General features: G+C 37.3%; 1 protein-coding gene across 1 annotated transcript in view; it reads left to right on the top strand.

Moving 5' to 3' along the window:
- The window catches only part of SLC2A13 (solute carrier family 2 member 13), a 446857-nt gene that overhangs the window by 306914 nt on the left and 120610 nt on the right, over positions 1 to 19333 (top strand). Inside the window, exon 5 of the mRNA XM_059935646.1 lies at positions 15305 to 15468. Within this exon, the coding sequence (XP_059791629.1) occupies positions 15305 to 15468 (164 nt within the window). The remainder of the gene's footprint in view (positions 1 to 15304; positions 15469 to 19333) is intronic.

Below are 19333 nucleotides of genomic sequence, written 5' to 3'. Positions count from 1 at the left end.
CCGTCACTTCTGTGCCTTCCTTGCCAAGAAGAAAGAACTTCTAGAAATCAAAACACACACACACACACACACACACACACACACACACACACAGATTTAGTTAAAATATAACAATAGTCTTCACAACAGAATAACAGGTTGCTTTCTCATAGAACTGGAATAAGTAAGTAATCCTCAACCACAGTCAGGTCATTAAAATAGAAGCAGCTGGAAGGAGAAGGAAGTCTAATCTCTGGTGTTTAAAAAACAAAACAAAACAAAACTCCTGTTCAGTATCCAATAGTTCCTTGCCCCACCATCACCATAATAGACAGAATGTGTGAGTAACTCTACTTCTCCTTTTTCTCCTACGTTTGTAAAGATGCTCTTTTTGTTATTTATATTACCCTTTAAGTCTGTTACTTAAGTTTATTTTAATTGATTCCAGAGTTCCCAGTGGAGAGGAGAGTTTAGTTGGCTTTGGGCTTCTGGGACAAGCTAGTGCTCTATATCCCCCTTAAGGGGCAGCATGCTTCTGGGATATCTCTTGTAACAGGCTGGCTGCTCATCCATTGGCCCATCTCTGAAGGTCTCTTTCTAACTATGTGTAATTTTATGATTTTTATATTTTATGAATTAACGACAATTTATTTGGCAGCAAAAGTGTTAAACAATACAAAAGACTCTAGCTGCAGAAAATGAAAATAGTTTTCATGCAGAAAAAAGTTGTAAAGTTGTAAATGTGCACATAGGGTTTATGTTTTGTGCTGTGCATAGAGTGAATAAACTGAGTAAGAATTTCCATAACAGTCTCTTTGGGATCCTGAGTATGTGTGAGAATGGAGAGTTTTATGTTGAGTTAATTATACCCTAAAAATGCTTATTATTGACTCTTATTGAGTTTACATTTTCATAAAGTGTGATGATTGAATGATATAATATGGGTAAATCACATCTGGCTACTACTTGGCATATGGTAAATGCTCAATAGATGTTATTTCTCCTTTTCCACTTTTATCAGGAGAGAAGTTCTGCCATCAGCTCCAACTCTAAAATTGAGTTTCATAGACTCAGAAAATGCTAATAAATGTTAGCCATTATTCTTGTTGTTTTTCTCTTCCATGTTTCTTATGAAGCAGCTTTAGGTTTTCATCATAAAAAACAAGAAATGAAAAGGGCATTTATAGAACCAATTCTACATATTTAAAAGAAAGTGGAGAATTAAGGCAATCCAGTCAATTCAGACACACAAAAATATTTAACTCAAAAGTATTTTCCTAATTCTGGTTTTTCAGAATTAACAAGATGATTCAATGCTTTTCTATAGTATTTAAACATTAAAATGAATGTCTTTCATGATGTATCACCTCAATAAATGTATGCTGACTCACTGATAATTGCTTTTTCTTCTTGAGGTCAAACTTCATGTGTACACATAGGCAGAATTTTTTCTGTCATTGGTGAAAGGTCCTGCACTTCCACTAATAATTGAACAAGCATGTCCTGGTGCTGCCTGCATGCACTTGAAATGAACCAAGTGCAATTTTAGGTCTTTCTTTGAACATCAAAGGGCACAGTGCTGTCAACGTGCCTGCATCAAGTCAGCCTAATTTACTGTTTAATAATACACTGGTGTGGGAGCCCTCTCTTTGCAGTGTTTTTTGCCCAAGGCTGTTACAGCTCAACTTGTTCCTCTGCTGTTAAAAAATTGATCAGCTTTCTTTCCCCAATATTTGGAAAGGGAAAAATAAGATTTATTCATACTAATTCAAAAGTCTTTATTCACTTCAACCCTTCCTTATTCCAGAAAAAGTTTAAGAGGACTTAAATAAACATATAGAGAGGCAGTAGGTACAATCTTTAAAGATAGTGATTTAGGAAAGAGGACAAAGTAGGACAAGATAAGATGATTTCTGTAAAAGAAACTTGCTGTAGAGTAGTGTCTGTATGAACTAGGTCACAAAGCCTATCATTTTCAAAGTGTTCTTGGAACCCCCTAAGTTAGAATCTCTTAAAATGAATCAATTCTTGGCAGTGGTGAGTGGGTGGGAATGAGCAAAGAGGATGGACAACTTAGAATCTTGTGTTTGTTACAATCTCCAGATTGATTTTTATTCACACTACAGTTTGAGAATCGTGTTACTCTAAATGTTTTAGCAGCCAATACAATATAGACAATACATGTTTCACAGTGTCCCTAAGATTGAAAGAAATCAATTATCCCAGAGAAGCACAAGAACTCCTCCTTACTAAGGTCAGAGAGAACTTCTCTCTGGGTCCTTGTGGTGACTATACTATCCATTAATATTTATCTTTTCATAGAAAGTTTATTGTAATCATCTAAACTTATAGGTATTGGTTTTCATATCTAGAACAGTTAAGTCACGCCATGCAATTCCTTCATCCACAGTATATAACAGGAAATAGGGAAACAAAGAAAATTATCTGTATACTTTTTACATGATAGGTGACGGAATTCTCTGGTACCTTGTTCACAGAATTGCATTCTACTTCTGCTGCCTTCTCTTGTTCCACAAGCCCACTCTTCCTCAGGAGATGGACTCATCATTTTGGAGAGTGGAAGAGTGAGCATATTAGGGAATTTCAAGTACAGCCAGGCAGTGTGTTGTTCTCACTCTTTGAGAAGTGAGCAATACTGTTGACCTTTATAGCATCCTTTCCTTCCAGTATGCCTTCTTCCTCACTCAACTCTTTGGCTTCATGAGCACCAGTGGATGGAGCTCCGTTTCCATTTATCATGGATCCCCTGCATCAAAGGCTCACCTTAAATGTAGTCACATTCAGATCATTGCCATCTCCTATGAAATCAAAATCAAGAATTTCCTTCCTGGCTATAACATCCATCTCTGCCACTACAGTTTTTCTAGTCAGTGAACCAAATAGGTATTTGTCATTCTGATTATGATTTATAGTCTCACAAGTCCTTTCTACTTCTCTCTGTGCATGATCCTTGAGCTGGTTTCAAAGGCTGTCCCAGACTAAGTCTTGTGGTAACTAGCACCCTAAATTCCTTGACCTTTTGTATTTTTTTCAATGTTGGAATATGAGATGTGGTAATATGGCTAATTGGAATCACTGATTAACAATTTGGACTGTTGGGTGGAGTTGATCACTGCCTTTATGTTTGAATAGCACTTTAATCTTACAGCTCCCATAAAACTTGGCCCATTGGGATGTAATTTTTTATATGTATGGCAGTTTCCCTCAGTGGAATGAGAGACCCTGCCCTCCCCAAACAGTCCCAGATATTACTTGTCTTTTTATATCCCACTGTCTCTAGCACATAGTACGCCTCGAATAAATATATTTTAATTGCATATAATTGAGACATTCAGCCATTATATACTTATCTTCCACTAAAACATCTATTACTATTATCATGTAAATTTTTGTTGAATTAAATAGATAAGTTACAAATTTATTACAGTGTCTTATTTGTGGTGTTTTGGGCACTAAGACATAAAAAAATATATCATTTCATCTAAGAAAATACTAAATTTGGCAAAGAAAAAACAAGTTGTAAGTGGCTTTATCTGAAGAGAAACAGGCATATATTAGTTCCTCATGATTATTATTTCATGTTTGTTTTACTTAAAATAATATTGGATTTAGTTCACAGAGTTGGAGGTTTATGGTGCCTGAATACAATGTATGACATATTTTAATCTACAAAATTTTAATACTTTTAAATAGCATATGTTTATTATGGAAAAGTGGAAACCTATAAAGAAGAAAAGGCATCTAAAATCTTTGATTTAGTGTATCTTAACATTTTGGTGTATTTATTTGTCTTATTTTTCTGTGATTAATTTTAATAGTTGAGATTCTGCTCTCTAAATAATTTTGCATTTTGTTTTTTCTTTTTTTTTACTTCATCTTCCATATTCTTGGTCTGTTTTCCCAATCTGTGATTCTGCAGAGATTTACAGTTATAAATAATGTGCATAAAACTACATATCTTTGCATAATCACAGTTTTGTTGACCATGCTGTGAAATGTTGCTTTTACATAGAATGAAAGTTCTTGTAAACTTTTGCTTACAAACAAACTTTTGAGTGCCTTGTAGCTTAAAATAAAATACCATTTTATACCCTTTTGATAGTGCCAAAAGCAGTTTTTTCATAAAGTAAATGACATGACCTGCCCTTTTTTCTCACTCAGGCTCCTAGACCCCCTGAGAAAAATTTTAAATAGACCATCACCTTTTTGCCTCTTGTTTGCTTTAATGAGGTGTTATACGTATACAACTTGGAGCTAAAGAGAAAATTTGTCATTGTTTGAGTAAAAAGGCTCACAAGTCAGACAGTCACTTTTAAGGTTCTCTTCCCTAGCCTTGAGGGTACCCGGGTACCAGGCTGGCCAGTGGAGTGGAAAGGAGTGCAGCTGAATCAGGAATGCATGGTGGTGAGGAGTGTATTGAAACTCTACCCTTCCCTCTCACCCTACTCTAGAAACATTTTTATTTCTTTAAACCCTCTGGGTTGCTTTAATACTTTATTGTGAACATCATTTTAATTAAGGGATTTAAATTTAGTCATAGGTATACTAGAAACCACTGAATTATACACTTTAAAAAGGTAAGTTAACTCCAATACCAGAAGGGAAGTGGTATGTATTGTAAGAGAGGTACACATAAATTGCTGAGGAATAGCAGATGAAAAGATTAATAATTCAAGCAGCAAATATTGAAGAAGGAATCTAGAAGAGAAATATTTGAATGCTAGTTGAATTTCCATGAATTAATGTAGAATTGATCAGGTAGGTTGATAGATTTGGTGGTGGTAAGATGAGGTTGTACCTCTCTGATTGTTCACACTTTCTCAGTGAATATTAGGCGAGATTTCACCTGAGGCTATTTAGACTGGAACAGTGGAAAGAAGGGAGATACTATGAAATCATCCTTTTGAGAGCTGTAGAGTTTGCACCTTAGGGAATTTCATGTGAGGTCAATTTGTGTATTTCTCTCTAGAACCTTTCAGCTGCCAGGTGTAATTGCAGAGTGGAAGAATAGCTGAATGTAAGTAGACAGAGTTGGATTTTATGGCATGAATATTACAAAGGGGGAATAGGCCAGGGAATTTGAGAATGGTAAAAAGAAAATGATTATAATAATGGTTTGGGGAGTAAGTTTTCAAAGCAGTGTCAGCATCACCTGGAAACTTGTTGGAAGTGCAAATTCTTGGTCTTAGACCTACTGAATCAAAAATTCAGAGTGGGGCCTAGCAATTTGTGTTTTAACAGGTCCTCCAGGTCATTCTGTAGCACACCAATACCTGAGAACCACCGGATTGGGAAATCTAAACTACTTAAGACTCTAAGTACAGTTATAGGAAAGAAGCAGAAATGGGTGATGATGGATAACCAAAAAGAGGTAGAATGTATGGCGTAAAAGTCTCCACAAGAGTGAAGAATTGTGTGTGTTGAGGAATTCAAGTAAGCGAGCTGTGACCAGGTGGTGCTGGTCAGAGACTAAGATAATTGAAGGATTTTAGAAGTGAAGCAGTTAAGAGACTAGGTGTTTTATGGGTGGACCATGTTGACGCTACTCTTACAAAGAATCATGACACAGAGGTAGAAGTGGAGAAGAAATTGTGAGGCAGGTACTGAAATTGCCACTGAATGAGGAGTGACCAGAAATAGGCCAACAACTGAAAAAGGAGGGTTAGAGGATGCTGTAGTTCATTTATTCCCCTTGCTACCCTCTCCTCTTCTTCAGGTCTCCTTGAGTTTACAGGATGTGAGAGAAAGACAGCCTGGACTCTAGATCCAAGCTGTAAGAAGGTGGTATCCTCATATCCAGACTTAGTTAACAGGGCCCAGGGAAAGAGTGTGGGAGGGCTGGGACAAGAGGAAGATTGAGGCAAATTACTGAATCTACAGGTTAATATGGAAGTAAGTGACCAGCTGGAAATAGGTGACATGAAAGCCTTGGATTGCTGCTTGTTGCTGAAATAAGTAGGGTTGTGAGATAGGGTGAGGAAAGGTGGAAACCCTCTTAACTGACATGATGAAGATCGGCTCTTGTTTAGTTAACTGAAACAGACAGTTATGAGGAAATGATACATATATACCTTCAACATTTTATTTTTAGTTGTACAATAATTCATCACATCCACTGCTTGAACTTCCAAATTGTTTTTCTTTCATAAACCACACTCAGTATTGTCATCTATGAATTCCAGGTTTAGTTTCTTTCAAATAGAACAAGAACTGAAAGACATATGAGAAGAATCCTAAGGGCAGAATCTTCTTAGACTTTTACATCTTATCCCCAATTTTTTTGTGGTTGTGTTGCCCACAAATTTTTTTAAGATAATTTAACTGTTATAGACTTTTTAAAAGCATACAGTTTTGTTTTTAATGTAACTCTCTTTTAGCATCTTATATTTTATTGATTTAGGTATTATTTGATTAAATTACGTAATTATAATGACAGGCATAAACAGGTTTGGGAACAAACACACCTGATTTGATACACATACATTCAACAAATGGGGAATGTGAGCCTGCATGAAGTCCCGAATGTTCAATGCCCTGTGGCCATATATTTTATAGAAAGAATTAATAGGTTAATCTGGCGTATTGATGAATTGGAGGTCAGATTAGAGAGCTTCTATCATTGTTCTTAATGATGCACAGGGGAAGGTTAATGATGTGGTTAAGCTGGGTGAGATCAGTTATTTCTCCTGAGGTTTCCAGTCATGTGAAGCCAGGGTGAGGGACTGGTCTCTGAGATGGAGTACCAGTCACATTGGGTACCCTGAGGGTCTGTAGAAATCCCTAATTTCCTTTGGCACATTTTTACTTTTTTCTTCCCAAAAGATTAATAAAATCATTTAAATTACGAAAACTGTCTTGTAATATATTAAATGTGGTAAGTAATTATGCTTTCTGAGGATTACTATAATTTTTGGATCATTGCCTGATTTAAGAATAGTATGACAACAATAAACTAGTATACTAGCTTAAACACATGTATGATATAAATGAAATCCTAATTTCTACTTTTCTAACTTCTATTTTTGGCTTTATGGTTTGCATCTAATAATACACAAAGAAGATTTCTCAATATACAAAATACATAAAATAGATTCAAAAAGTTTAATTATTTTGTAAACTGTTTTTAAGATTTTTTTATTTGGGTGAAATATTCTTCTCTTAAAGCTATTGATGTAGTTACCATAGTTACCCATGTTTTTGACTGTATAAACACCATCCCAGTAGGAAAATATAGTATTTTCCATTAAAAGAACATCTCTATTAGAATAGCATCTTAAATCTGTAGTCAGTGTATTCTGGCATATGATACAAATAGGGGCCAAAAGAATCAAACAACATAACTTAGATAATGGGAATCTTTCAGGGTTTATAGCCCTTCAGCTATGCTCCATAAGTTCCAATCTTCTCATTTAACTTGGTCGTTCTCCCAAGTGTAAACGTGACCTGTAAGGCTATTGAGTAAGACAAGGTTTGTATTTGGAAACTATCCACAGCACTGCTAGTACATATCACCTTTGTGCCACATGAATTAAAATAATTATGACTAAGTTTCATCTGTTAATTTGTTGTATTTAGACTGGCTGACAGTGTCAGGAAGAGTATATTCCATATCTCTTTTACTCATGAAATTAAATTCTTTATAATTTCCTGCCCGAAAAAGTTTAGTTTCATTATGAATTGTTTTTTTTTTTTTTTTTGTCAGACAGTTAAAACAATCATTTACTATTTTGCCTTGGCTGCCAGAAATTTTAGAGCTAGCTTATAGTGATTATACATCCAAAGTTTTCGTATAGTTATCTTTATCTTTTATCCCTCCTACTCTCTCTTCTCAGTCTTTTATTTTTATGTTAGCAATTCTGTCATGTTTTTTATTATAAATATTCTTAATTCCTTTTTAAAAGTTGGTGGTAGATAAGTTCAATAAGTTTAACAAACAATTATTGGGTACCAACTTCTTGCTGTTAAATTAACACTTATATTAGCAATAGTGAAAAAGACAGGCTGTGGCTTCAAGAAGCTGAAAAAAATAACTTTTTCAGAAATTCCTATGAAATGCTTTATTCAAATAGGAACATAACATATGTATTTTGCTCAGCATATAAAGTGCTCATGTTTATGCTTTTATTGCTAGTTAAAAGTCATCATTAGGATAGATTGCTATTAGCAAAGCCTACATGTTTTCCAGAGCTATTTTGTTTTATTCAAATTCAGAACTGGAAGCTGCCTCTCACATAATCTCTAAGATAGCGATATACATACAATCTGGCTGTTTCTGTTCTTAGACATCTATAGAGATTTGTGAAGCTGGTCTTCTGTGAGAACACACTGCCTTCAGGCCTTTCATATTCACTCTGGGGAACAGATAGTATGTGTGAGATAACCAAAGGTTACCCAGGGAATCTTTGAAGATGATGATAGTTTGTCAGATAGATAGTATAAAATGATTTTGAAAAGAGAAGGCATCCCTCCTTTGAGTCTAAAAAGGAAAGAAAACCTTTTTTAGTTGTTCATATTGTTCTCTTATGACGAAAACTCTGTTTGCTTTGTGCAAATTTAAACTACTACATAAAGGCTCAGACTAAGTACAGTGGTAGCCTATTACATAAATGGTTGGCTGATAGCATCATTTACAAAAACATTGCAATTCACACATTTTAAAATGTAAATTAAATGTGTCTTTTCACCACTCCATGACCTGACTTTTAAAAACTAGGTTCATGAATTATTCTGACCTAGATATGTCATCCCCTGCCCTTGAAAGAGTCTATGAAAGGGAATATAGTTATTGTCTAAATTCTTCTGGAACTGATTACCCTTTAAGTGAATATCCTTATCTTCATTCCTCCCCTTCTCGTTCTAACTGTTGGCCTTTTGCTTATTTTACTGTTTATTAGCACCTTTATGTACTAGAACAATCCCCTCCAAAGATGTGCATGTTGTAAACAACCTGTGAATATTTTACATTACATGGCAAAGGGAAATTAAGGTTGCAGATCGAATTAAATCTGCTAATCAATTTACCTTAAAATAAGGAGATTATCCTGGTTATCTGGGGTAGTGTAATCACAAAGGTCTTTAAATGTAGAGGAAGCAGAAGGGAATATCAGAGTGAAAGGACCTGAGAGGGACTGGACCTGCCTTTGTTGGCTTTGAATATTGAGGAAGGGGGACCCTCAAGCCAGGGCATGTGGGAGACTTGTAAAAGCCAAAAAAAGCAAAGAAATCTATTTCCCCTGGAGCCTCTCCAGCTGGCATCTTTGATTTTTGACACTCAATGAAACCTGTGTCAGATTTCTGACTGATAGACCTTTTAGAAAATAAATTTATGTTGATTTAAGCCATTAAGTTTGTGGTAATTTATGGCAGCAGTAAAACCTAATACATTTACCAATGTTTTAGAAAGAAAAATGAGGATGAAAACTCAAGACACTCCATCCAGAAAAAGATTTAGTGTGGGTTGAAGTTGCAACTCTTGATGACAGGAGGATATAAGGCCATCATTGAATTCCAGCCTTTGCTCTCACTGTTTCACATTAATACAGAACATCTACAGGGTCGCGTTTCCAGTATAATGACCTGAAAATGCTTTAAAGAAATATACCCTTGTCTCCGTCTGCATCCTGTCTGCCCAGTCTGCTGTAGTTAGAGTGATCTTTTCACAGAACAGACTTAATTGTGTTACTTCTCTTTAAAGTCCATTTCATGGTTCTCCATTGCCTACAGAATAAAAACCAAACGTGTAGCATGGCAATCAAGACCCCTCTATAACAAAACCTTCTGCTACAGCCTTATGTCATACTTCTCTTTCCTATGGACCTTCTTATGTTCAGCCACGGTAACATACTTTTGGTCTATGAGCCCAGCATAGTATTTTGTACTTTTTCGTTCATACGTGTCATTTCCTTTACCACCAATGTCCTCCCAGATCATCACACCTGCTGGCAAACCCCTATGAATTCTTCAAAACTCAACTCAAACATTAAATTTACTGGAAAGTCAAGGAACTTTATACATCAAAGAAAATTATTTGGTCTGTCCTTTATGCCACATTGTGATTTGTATACCTTGCGATATTAAAATTATTTCTTTCCGTTTCATTGTCTTACACTAAACTGTGAGTTTCTTTAGGGCAACAACTGGATCTAATAACATATCTGTGGGCTCTCAGTAACTCACATAGCTTAATAGTATGTCCTCAATACATAAATATTAAGTGAACAAATGCTTATGTTACCTGATCTGGCCAGCACACCACAGAGATGCCTTTAGAATGACAGTTTCTGATTCCCAGGCCACTCTTTACTTATAGTCCTCTATAAATTAAGTACCATAAAAGAAATTATTTTACATACCTAGGACACATTCTTCATTTTAAATAAAATTCTGGGGACTTCCCTGGTGGTCTAGTGGGTAAGACTCTGCACTCCCAATGCAGGGGGCCCGGGTTCGATCCCTGGTCGGAAAACTAGATCCCGCATGCATGCTGCAACTAACACCTGGCACAGCCTAAATAAATAAATATTTTGTTAAAAATCACTAAATAAATAAATAAAATAAACTGACCAACTTATTTTGTTTGATACCACTCCCATTTCTAGCCATTAATTTAACACCTGTAATTTCATGATTTTATTGTGTCAAAAATGAAAACATCGAAATACAGTTGTCCCTCGGTACCCACGGGAGATTGGTTCAAGGACCTCCATGGATACTCAAATCAGTGGATGCTGAAGTCCCTCATATAAAATGACAAAGTACAGTCAGCCCTCAGTGTCTGTAGGTTCTGCATCCCCAAATAGAGAGGGGGGGGGCCTTTTGTAATATATCTGTTTTGTTTAGTTTATTCTCGCTCTATTTGGAAGCATTACTTTGTGCAGTGTATCTGTTGTTATTCCTAAAACATTGAGAAGATTCTAAAATGTAATAGAATAGCATGACAAGTATCAAATTCTTTTGGCTTTAAATATCTGAATTTTCTCTCAGCATTTCTGTTTTCTGCCTTTCTAGATTTATGTGAGTTTCTCAGTGGTTACATACAGGTATGATCTTGCTGCCCAGGTCTTTATGAAAATGAGATAATGTATGGAGTAGCACTTGGAAACTGTATAGTACCATTCATATGGACTGAATTGTTTTCATAATCTTTATTATCACTTTACAGTCTGACTGCGAAATGTTCACAATTGTCACAATGATGGGAGAGGTTTCACTGGGAGTTTCTCTTTTTATAACAGCTGTCAGAATTCAAAATCTTAAAATGGTTAGCATAACTTTTAGTGTGATCAGTAAAATACATCCTTCACGCTGCATAGTAAGTTATTAGTTTACCACTTTAAAAAAGGAAAACACTTTTTATTAAGATGAATGAGTCCATGTTGGTGTTACTATTTTACATAAGAAGATCATCATTAATTTAAAAAACAGACTTTTTAAAAATCACTACTGAAGGTGGCGGAATAGGAGGACATGGAGTTCACCTCTCCACACAAGTACATCAAGAATACATCTACAAATGGAACAACTCTCACAGAGCACCTGCTGAACACTAGCAGAGGACCTTGGACACCTAAAAGGACCAGTAAAATCCCCGTGCAGCCAGGTAGGATGAAAGAAATAAAAAAAGAAAAGAAGAAACGGGACGGAACCTGCACCCCTGGTGCGGAGCTGGAGAAGAAGTTCCCGCACCGAGGAAGCCCCCTCACCAGCGGGGAGATCAGCTGGGACAGAAGGGTAGCTTCGGGGGCTCAGAGGAGAGCGCGGCAACTGGTCTGTGGCAGGTAGGACAGAGTGAGAGGTACACAGATGGTCCCTGCCACAGCCCTGCGTGCCTCAGCCTGAGACAGGTGTCCGCCGTGGTGCACGGGGGCTGGGTGCTGGAACGTAGGGTTTGGAGAGTAGACCCAGGAAGTGGACAGCTGTTAGCTGACAAGAGACAGCCTGAAGGGACGGGAGTGAGGAGTTCCACAACTGGGAATGTTCACGTTAGAAGCTTGGGCTGCCATAGAGGCAGGGCGCCATTGTTGAGTGGCACGCAAGGGGCGGGGCCACCATTGCAGCCGCGTTGCCTACGTGCAGGCCCCAGCCTCTGCAGGCACTAGGAGGGGCTCCCACCTGAACAGGCTCCCATGACCCGCCTGTCTCCCCCTCCGCCCCCGCCTGCCTGGGTGGGCACCGGTTCTCCTGGGTAGCCTCTGGAGCAGACTCTGGTGAGAGGCCCACACACAGAGGTGGGGCTGAAACCACAGCTAAGCCCCAGAGGCCATGCATCTAATAAAGAAGAGCTGAAATCTCTTCTTGTGGCTGCGGGAACCACGGATTTACAGCCCCGCTGCCGGCTTTGTAAATTCAGCACCTGTAGAACATCCGAATGGAAGAGTGCTACTGCAGCTGAGACAGGTCTAGCTTTGGCAGCTGTGGGCTTTGTGGGCACGTACAGGTGGGGATTGGGCCAGGCCAGAGTCTGAGGTGCCTCCATAACTCCGCCAGCGGGTGCAGGTGCATGATTACTGCAGTCCTGGGACCTGACTTTGGTGGATCTGCACTGGAGGCCTAGTGAAAACAATGCGTTAGAGACACCAGGGCCAATTGCCAGCATACCCATGGTTAAGATGGGGCTGAGAGCATTTCCAACAACAGTGTAATTTGTGAGACCACACAACGGGTGAAAAGTGACACAACAGAGTACACTTACAGGTGAACAGCTCCAGAAGAGAAAAACTCAAAGGCTTCTCTCCCAGTGGGGGTGCTCCAGTCCTGCCTACCTCATACCACAGCTCAGAAACACAGCTCAGAAACAGATCTGGGGCCCTCTACTCCAACATCTAGGGAGCAGGCCCTGCCCCTGACAGGACAGTGACAACCACAGAGCAAAGGGGAGGCCCCGCTCAATATCCAGTGCAGGCTCTGGTCACCACAACAACAGTCACACCTCCTATCAAGGGGATAACAGCCAGCATGCACTGAGGTGAGAGGTAGCAGACATCCATACTAAAAACAGCACTCACACCAAAAAATATTAAACCCACACAGCCTACACAGGGATGTTCCCACATAAAAATAGCCCTCCAAGACAGTCTGAGGGTCAGGCATCAGGAGGAAGAACCCACAGAGCATTTGGCTTTGAAGGCCAGCAGGGCCTGAGTGCAGGAGCTCCACACTCAGGGAGAAACAGAGACTCCATTCTCGGAGGGTGCACAAAGGTCTCAGGTGCACTGGGACCCAGCACAAAGAAATACCTCCATAGGAACCGGGGCTACACCTAACTAGGGGTCTTGGAGGGTATCCTGAGGAGGCGGGGGTCAGCTGTAGCTCACTGTGGGGGCAAGGACACTGGTGGCAGAGGCCCCAGGAAAGACTGATCTGCGTGAGCTCTCCTGGAGGTCCCCATTTCAGCACCAAGATGCGGCCCCATCCAACAGCCTACAGGCTCCAGAGCTGGAATGCCTCAGGCCAAACAACCAGCAAGACAGGAACATAGCTCCACCCATTAGCAGACAGGCTGCCTAAAGTCGTACTGAGCTCATAGCTACCTCAAAACGCACCCCTCGACATGGCCCTGCCCAACATTATCCAGCAATCCCACTCTTAAGCATATATCCAGAAGAAATTATAATTCAAAAAGATACATGCACCCCTAAATTCAATGCAGCACTATTTACAATAGCCAAGATATGGAAACAACCTAAATGTCCATCAACAGAGGAATGGATAAAGAAGATGTGGTACATATATGCAATGGACTATTACTCAGCCATAAAAAAAACAAAGTAATGCCATTTGCAGCAACATGGATGGACCTAGAATTGTCATACTGAGTCAGACAAACACAAATATCATATGATATCGCTTATATGTGGAATCTAAAAAAAAATGGTACAAATGAACTTATTTACAAAACAGAAATAGAGTCACAAATGTAGAAAACAAACTATAGTTACCAGTGGAGAAAGAGGGGGAAGGGATAAATTGGGAGATTGGGATTGACATATACACACTACTGTATGTAAAATAGATAACTAATAAGGACCTACTGTATAGCACAGGGAACTCTACTCAATACTCTGTAATGACCTATATGGGAAAAGAATCTAAAAAAGAATGGATATATGTATATGTATAACTGATTCACCTTGTTAAACTAACACAACAGAAACTAACACAACATTGTAAATCAACTACACTCCAATAAAAATTTTAAAAAGTAAAATAAGAATTTAAAAAATAGTAGACAGTAGCCATTGATGAATCAATGAGACTTAAATGTATTCAAACAGATTTTATTTTTGAAATATTATGAAAAAGTTGACTAATGTCCAGAAACTGTAGATTGTAACTATGGAAATATCCAGCTTGACTGAATACATTGCTCAGATGCCAACTGTTGGATTTTGGTAAAGCTAACTTGTTGTTTTGGAATGGCTTAAAAGCTAGGCAAAGCCATGGTTCAGAATGTATCTTCAGGATTATAATTTTGTCACATTTCATAGATGATTTGCCAGGAGTATTTTGCTTCCTTTGTTTTAAGGGCCACTTTAAAGTAATCTTCTGATACAGCTCCTGATGTTTCCCCCGGAAAAAAATGTCCTGTGAGAAACCTGTCACTTTAAACATACCAGACATATCTCCCATTGTGTGTCAACAAGTTGGCATTATGATTTTTTAGAGCCAGTTTCCAGTGTATTTATTTGGAACAAAATGAGTCTATAGAACCTAACTAGGCACGTTGTGCTGGAGACTTACCAAAGAGTATACCTTTCTAGGAACCACAAAGGCATTCTTTGTGTACATCATGTAAGTTTCTTATCTCCTTACCAGATGCCAGATAAACTGATATATTCTTACTCCTTGTGTCTTTGAAGAAGTTCTTTACTTGTACCAGATTTTTGCCATTATATCACATTTTCTTTAGTATATGTAGCAGTTCTCTTTATTCTTTTAAGTACTAAATTTACAGCGTATGGTGACTTCTGATTCATTCCATGGATTTGGAGCTTTATCCTTGGTAGTTTTAGTGAAACTACCAGCTGTCAACTGTCCCTAGGTGTGGGGTACATTCAACTTTTAAAGGCTTCAGCCCTCTATTCACTTGCTTGAGTATTTCTTCGTACTGATACAAAGTTAGAAATGAATTCATCTGAATACAGTCTCTATATTGTGATCCTTTAAATAGTTTGCATGAATTCCCATCTTAACTTGGTGTTATTAATAGTTATTCCTGGTCTGTTTTAGTCGGGTAGATATTTTTCTATATGAATAACTGTTTCTTTGAATAACTAACAACAATTGTTTTATTCTTGCCTCCCAGGTACTACAGTGCAACCATTCTGCAGATGTCTGGTGTTGAAGATGATAGACTTGCAATATGGCTGGCTTCAGTTACAGCCTTCACAAATTTCATTTTCACACTTGTGGGTGTCTGGCTTGTTGAGAAAGTGGGTCGCAGAAAGCTTACGTTTGGTAGTTTAGCAGGTAGGTGCCGAAGAATTCAGTTATAAACTTTTCTCTAATGATGGCAAGTTAACCTTTTAAAATACAGTACCAATACCACTTCTGATATAGTTTTCATAGCTAAATAATAGAGTTCCTCTGAAAAATTTTTTTAATAAGAACTTATTATGATATATAACTAGAAAGTAGAATTGTGATAACAATTTGAACCTACTGAGGGTAGCATTTTGCTGTTATTATTTTGAGTTTTGCTCAAAGGTACAAAATGAAAAAGAAAACTTGGTATTCATAAACTCACTTTTTAACATAGTTTTTTTAAATTTGGGATAATGTGGAAGTAAATTTGGAGCATTTTTTTTCAAAGTTCTTTCACCAGTGGAACATTAGAACCATATAATTTCTTCACAAAGCAGGGACAGACTCTTTTTGTGTTTGAACGAGGCCTAAATCCTAGTGTAAATTCTGGTTGGTTAAGTATGTTTCCTATGATAACTAAATAAGAAAAACCCTTCTCACATTCAAGTATCTTTTGTCTTTAAATCCCACCCGTTTCATTTATTATTTCTCTGTAATGCAAGGGCCGTTTCACTTGCCAAAAGGAGACCCATCTCTGTCGTTGTCTTCACATGTTTGCATCATATAATTTTCTAATCTTTTTCAAATATACAAGCAGATTCCTACTTATCAATTAGCTGTCCTCTAATAACTCCTTTATAAGTTTATTTAGAGTAAGAATACATTTTTGTATTAAAATGTAAAGTTTCCAGGCCTGCATTAACTAAATTCTATTGTAACTAAATTATACCTAAAACACTGATCTAATAGAACTGCTCAAGGCAGTTGTCCCAGATTTTGATGAGAAAATACATTTGGAGTTTCATACTCAGTTATTAAGAGCACATACTCCCTCCGACCCTTAACTCCAGAAGGAAGAGTGGAATGCTTCCGCCCTCTGTTCTTGCCTTGAGTGGAAGCCTTGAATTCAATAATGTAAGTTGAACTGCAGTATCAGCACTGAGGGGAAGGTAGGGGGAAGACTGTCTGATTAAAAGGCAAAGGTAGTCGCAACAACCAATGTATATAGGGAAGCGGGAGGGTAAGTGAGGAAAGGTGAGGGACAAGTGAGGGTTAAAAACCATATATTTATAAACCTGTTCAAGGAACCAGAAGTGTTTAGGCCCAGAAAAAAGACTAAAGAGACACCTAATAGATATCTTATTCTCACAGATGGTAGCTGTTATGAGGACATAGATTTTTTACTTAATATAAGAAAAATATTCCTAATAATCAGAGCTATCCAACAATGAATTGGGCTGCCTCATTAGGACGGTAAACTCTCAACAAAAGGGTAGATGGCCATCAGGCAGTGATGTGCTAGAAACAAATTCCTACAGTGGGTTGAAAATTGGATTTGCCGACGCCTGAGGTTCAGGTCAACTCTAAGAAGAGGTAATAGCTGCTTTAAAATTTTTTAAATGGACACGTTTGACAGGGCCTTAGTATATTGCTACCTCAAGAGGCCTATTTTTTAAATAGAATTTCAGGTCTTGAATTTGGGATTTGGGTTTTGAGATTTGGAGAAAAATGCTGATTTTTGAGATGGGGGAAAATGCTTTTACTAGCAACCTCTGTCCCTTCGTTTGTTGTATTCCAGGATTTTGAGGCATTATAGATATAAAGCCAGACTGTTTGGATTTGAATTGTGTGATATTGAGCAAGGTTCTATTTTCTCATTTGTAAATCGGGGTTAATTATAGTCTCCACTTCATAGGGTTGTAATGAAGACTAAACACATTTATACATGTATAACATTTCAAACAGTGCCTGACACAGACAGTAAAATGCCCAAAGCATTTTGCTATCACAGTAGTGTTACTGCCAAAGAGTGATTCTTTGTTGTTTTAACCATAATGTAAAATCAACTTGCATCAGAATCCAGGAACTTTCCTGAACTCCTCTTGCTGATGTCATGTTTCACCCTGCCACGTAGGTCCTCTGCCCCAAGGATTTCCAGAGCCCATCCCTGACTATTAAAAGAAAGTATTAAGACTTGGGGGAAAGACCAAGAGATTCCAGGGACTGCCTTTATGAGCAACCTGGAGGCACTTTTCTTTCCTGCAGAATTAAGAGGTTGTCATTAAATTTGTAATATTTACAAGAAAGACCAGTTCTGTTAGCAAGCTTTGAAAATATTAAAAGCCACAAAATGTCCTACTTTTAAATTATTCGTGGACTGTATATTTTGTATTTCTTTGTATAAAGAATTTCTTTGTCTGGGTCAAGCTAAATACAGTTTATTTGTTGTACTTTTTAAAGAATTAGCACCAAAAAATTTTTTTAAGATTTTATTTATTTTTAAAATTTTAAAGAAATTAATTTGATATGTTTTTTTCACTATTTTTCACCTAATAGAATTTTTAAACTTTTGATTCAGTTTTATTCCCTATTTTGTGTTTTTATTATGATTTATTTTATTATATTGGGTGAAAAATAGTAAAAAAAAATATCAAAATAACTTTTTCAATAGGAACTTGTTCTTTAAAAATTACTACAAATAAACTGTATTTAGTTAAACCGGGACAAAGAAACTCTTTATACAAAGAAATGTAAAATATATAGTCCATGAATAATTTTAAACGTAGGACATTTTGTGGTGTTCTGACTTTTAATATTTTCAAAGCTCCCTAAGAGAACTGGTCTTTCTTGTAAATATTACGAATTTAATGACAACCTCTTGATCCTTTTAATAGAGGAAGGCTTATATCTGTGTAGCTTTATTGCTTATAAATCAGAAAGCCAGAAACACTGTGTTATTTTCTGCCAGATATTTTGGTAGTGGAATATTTCCTAAAACATTACTCACAGGCTGTCTTCATCAGAGTTGCCAGGGATACTTATTTTAAATTGTGAATTCTTGGGACCCAACCCCAGATCAACTAAATTAGAATCTCTGAAGATGAGGTCTGGAGTATGTGCAGGTGATACTTACACACAAAAAGTGTGCTCTGTTAGAGTCTTAGGGAGGGAAATTATTTTTTTCTGAGTATTTACTAATAATCCAAACCCTGTACCAGGTAATTAAGGTAACTTATTTCATCAGATGTTTTTATCCAACACACTTCACCTCCTATGGAGAACATTTTAATTAGGAAAATGATATCAGAATTCCAAAATGTGACAGTATACTTGGTTAAGAGGGACTCTTCTCTTAAAATATAAAGAATGTCCCCAACCTACCCAGTACAGTGGAGAAGATCCTTTCATACAAGGCCTTCCTGTATTGGACTCAAATCTAGGTTGCAATAATGGATCATTGACAACAACTATAACAACTTTAAATACTAACAAATGACTGATAAGACATCTGTAATTTGTTAAATTAAAGGAAATAGATAATTCAAGTAGTTTTAAGCCTTAAAGATATATGAGTATATGAAGGGTGAGGTGATCGTTTTAAAAATTTATTCCATAAATAAAGTCACATAAGACACCATTCCCTTCCCTTAAGGAGTTTATCGTCTCATAAGGATTTTTACCCTGTCTGGGTATCACAATCACCTGTGGAGTCATGTTATCGGATCCTCATTTTCTGGAGACTCTGATTCAGAGGTTGAGGTACATTCTAAAGATTTGCTTTCCAAAGGAAGCCAGGATTGAGAAACACTACTATATGTAATAAAGTAAAGGAATGATACTGACTTTTAAAAGATTTCCATCCCCAATGGGTCAAAATAAAAATAAATTTGTGTTTAAGAAGGATAAACCTTCACCTATTTAGGGATTTTTTGTATCCAAAATGGGTTTTCCCCCAAATTTTGCAAGTTGGTTGGACTTTTTTAGAGATGGATCCACGAGATATAATATCAATACTGCAGAACTCTCATCT

This window comes from Balaenoptera ricei, chromosome 10, assembly GCF_028023285.1.
Source record: "Balaenoptera ricei isolate mBalRic1 chromosome 10, mBalRic1.hap2, whole genome shotgun sequence".
Taxonomy (NCBI): Eukaryota; Metazoa; Chordata; class Mammalia; order Artiodactyla; family Balaenopteridae; genus Balaenoptera; species Balaenoptera ricei.
Note: the sequence above shows the minus strand (reverse complement) of the source record. Positions and strands in the feature narration are given on the sequence as shown.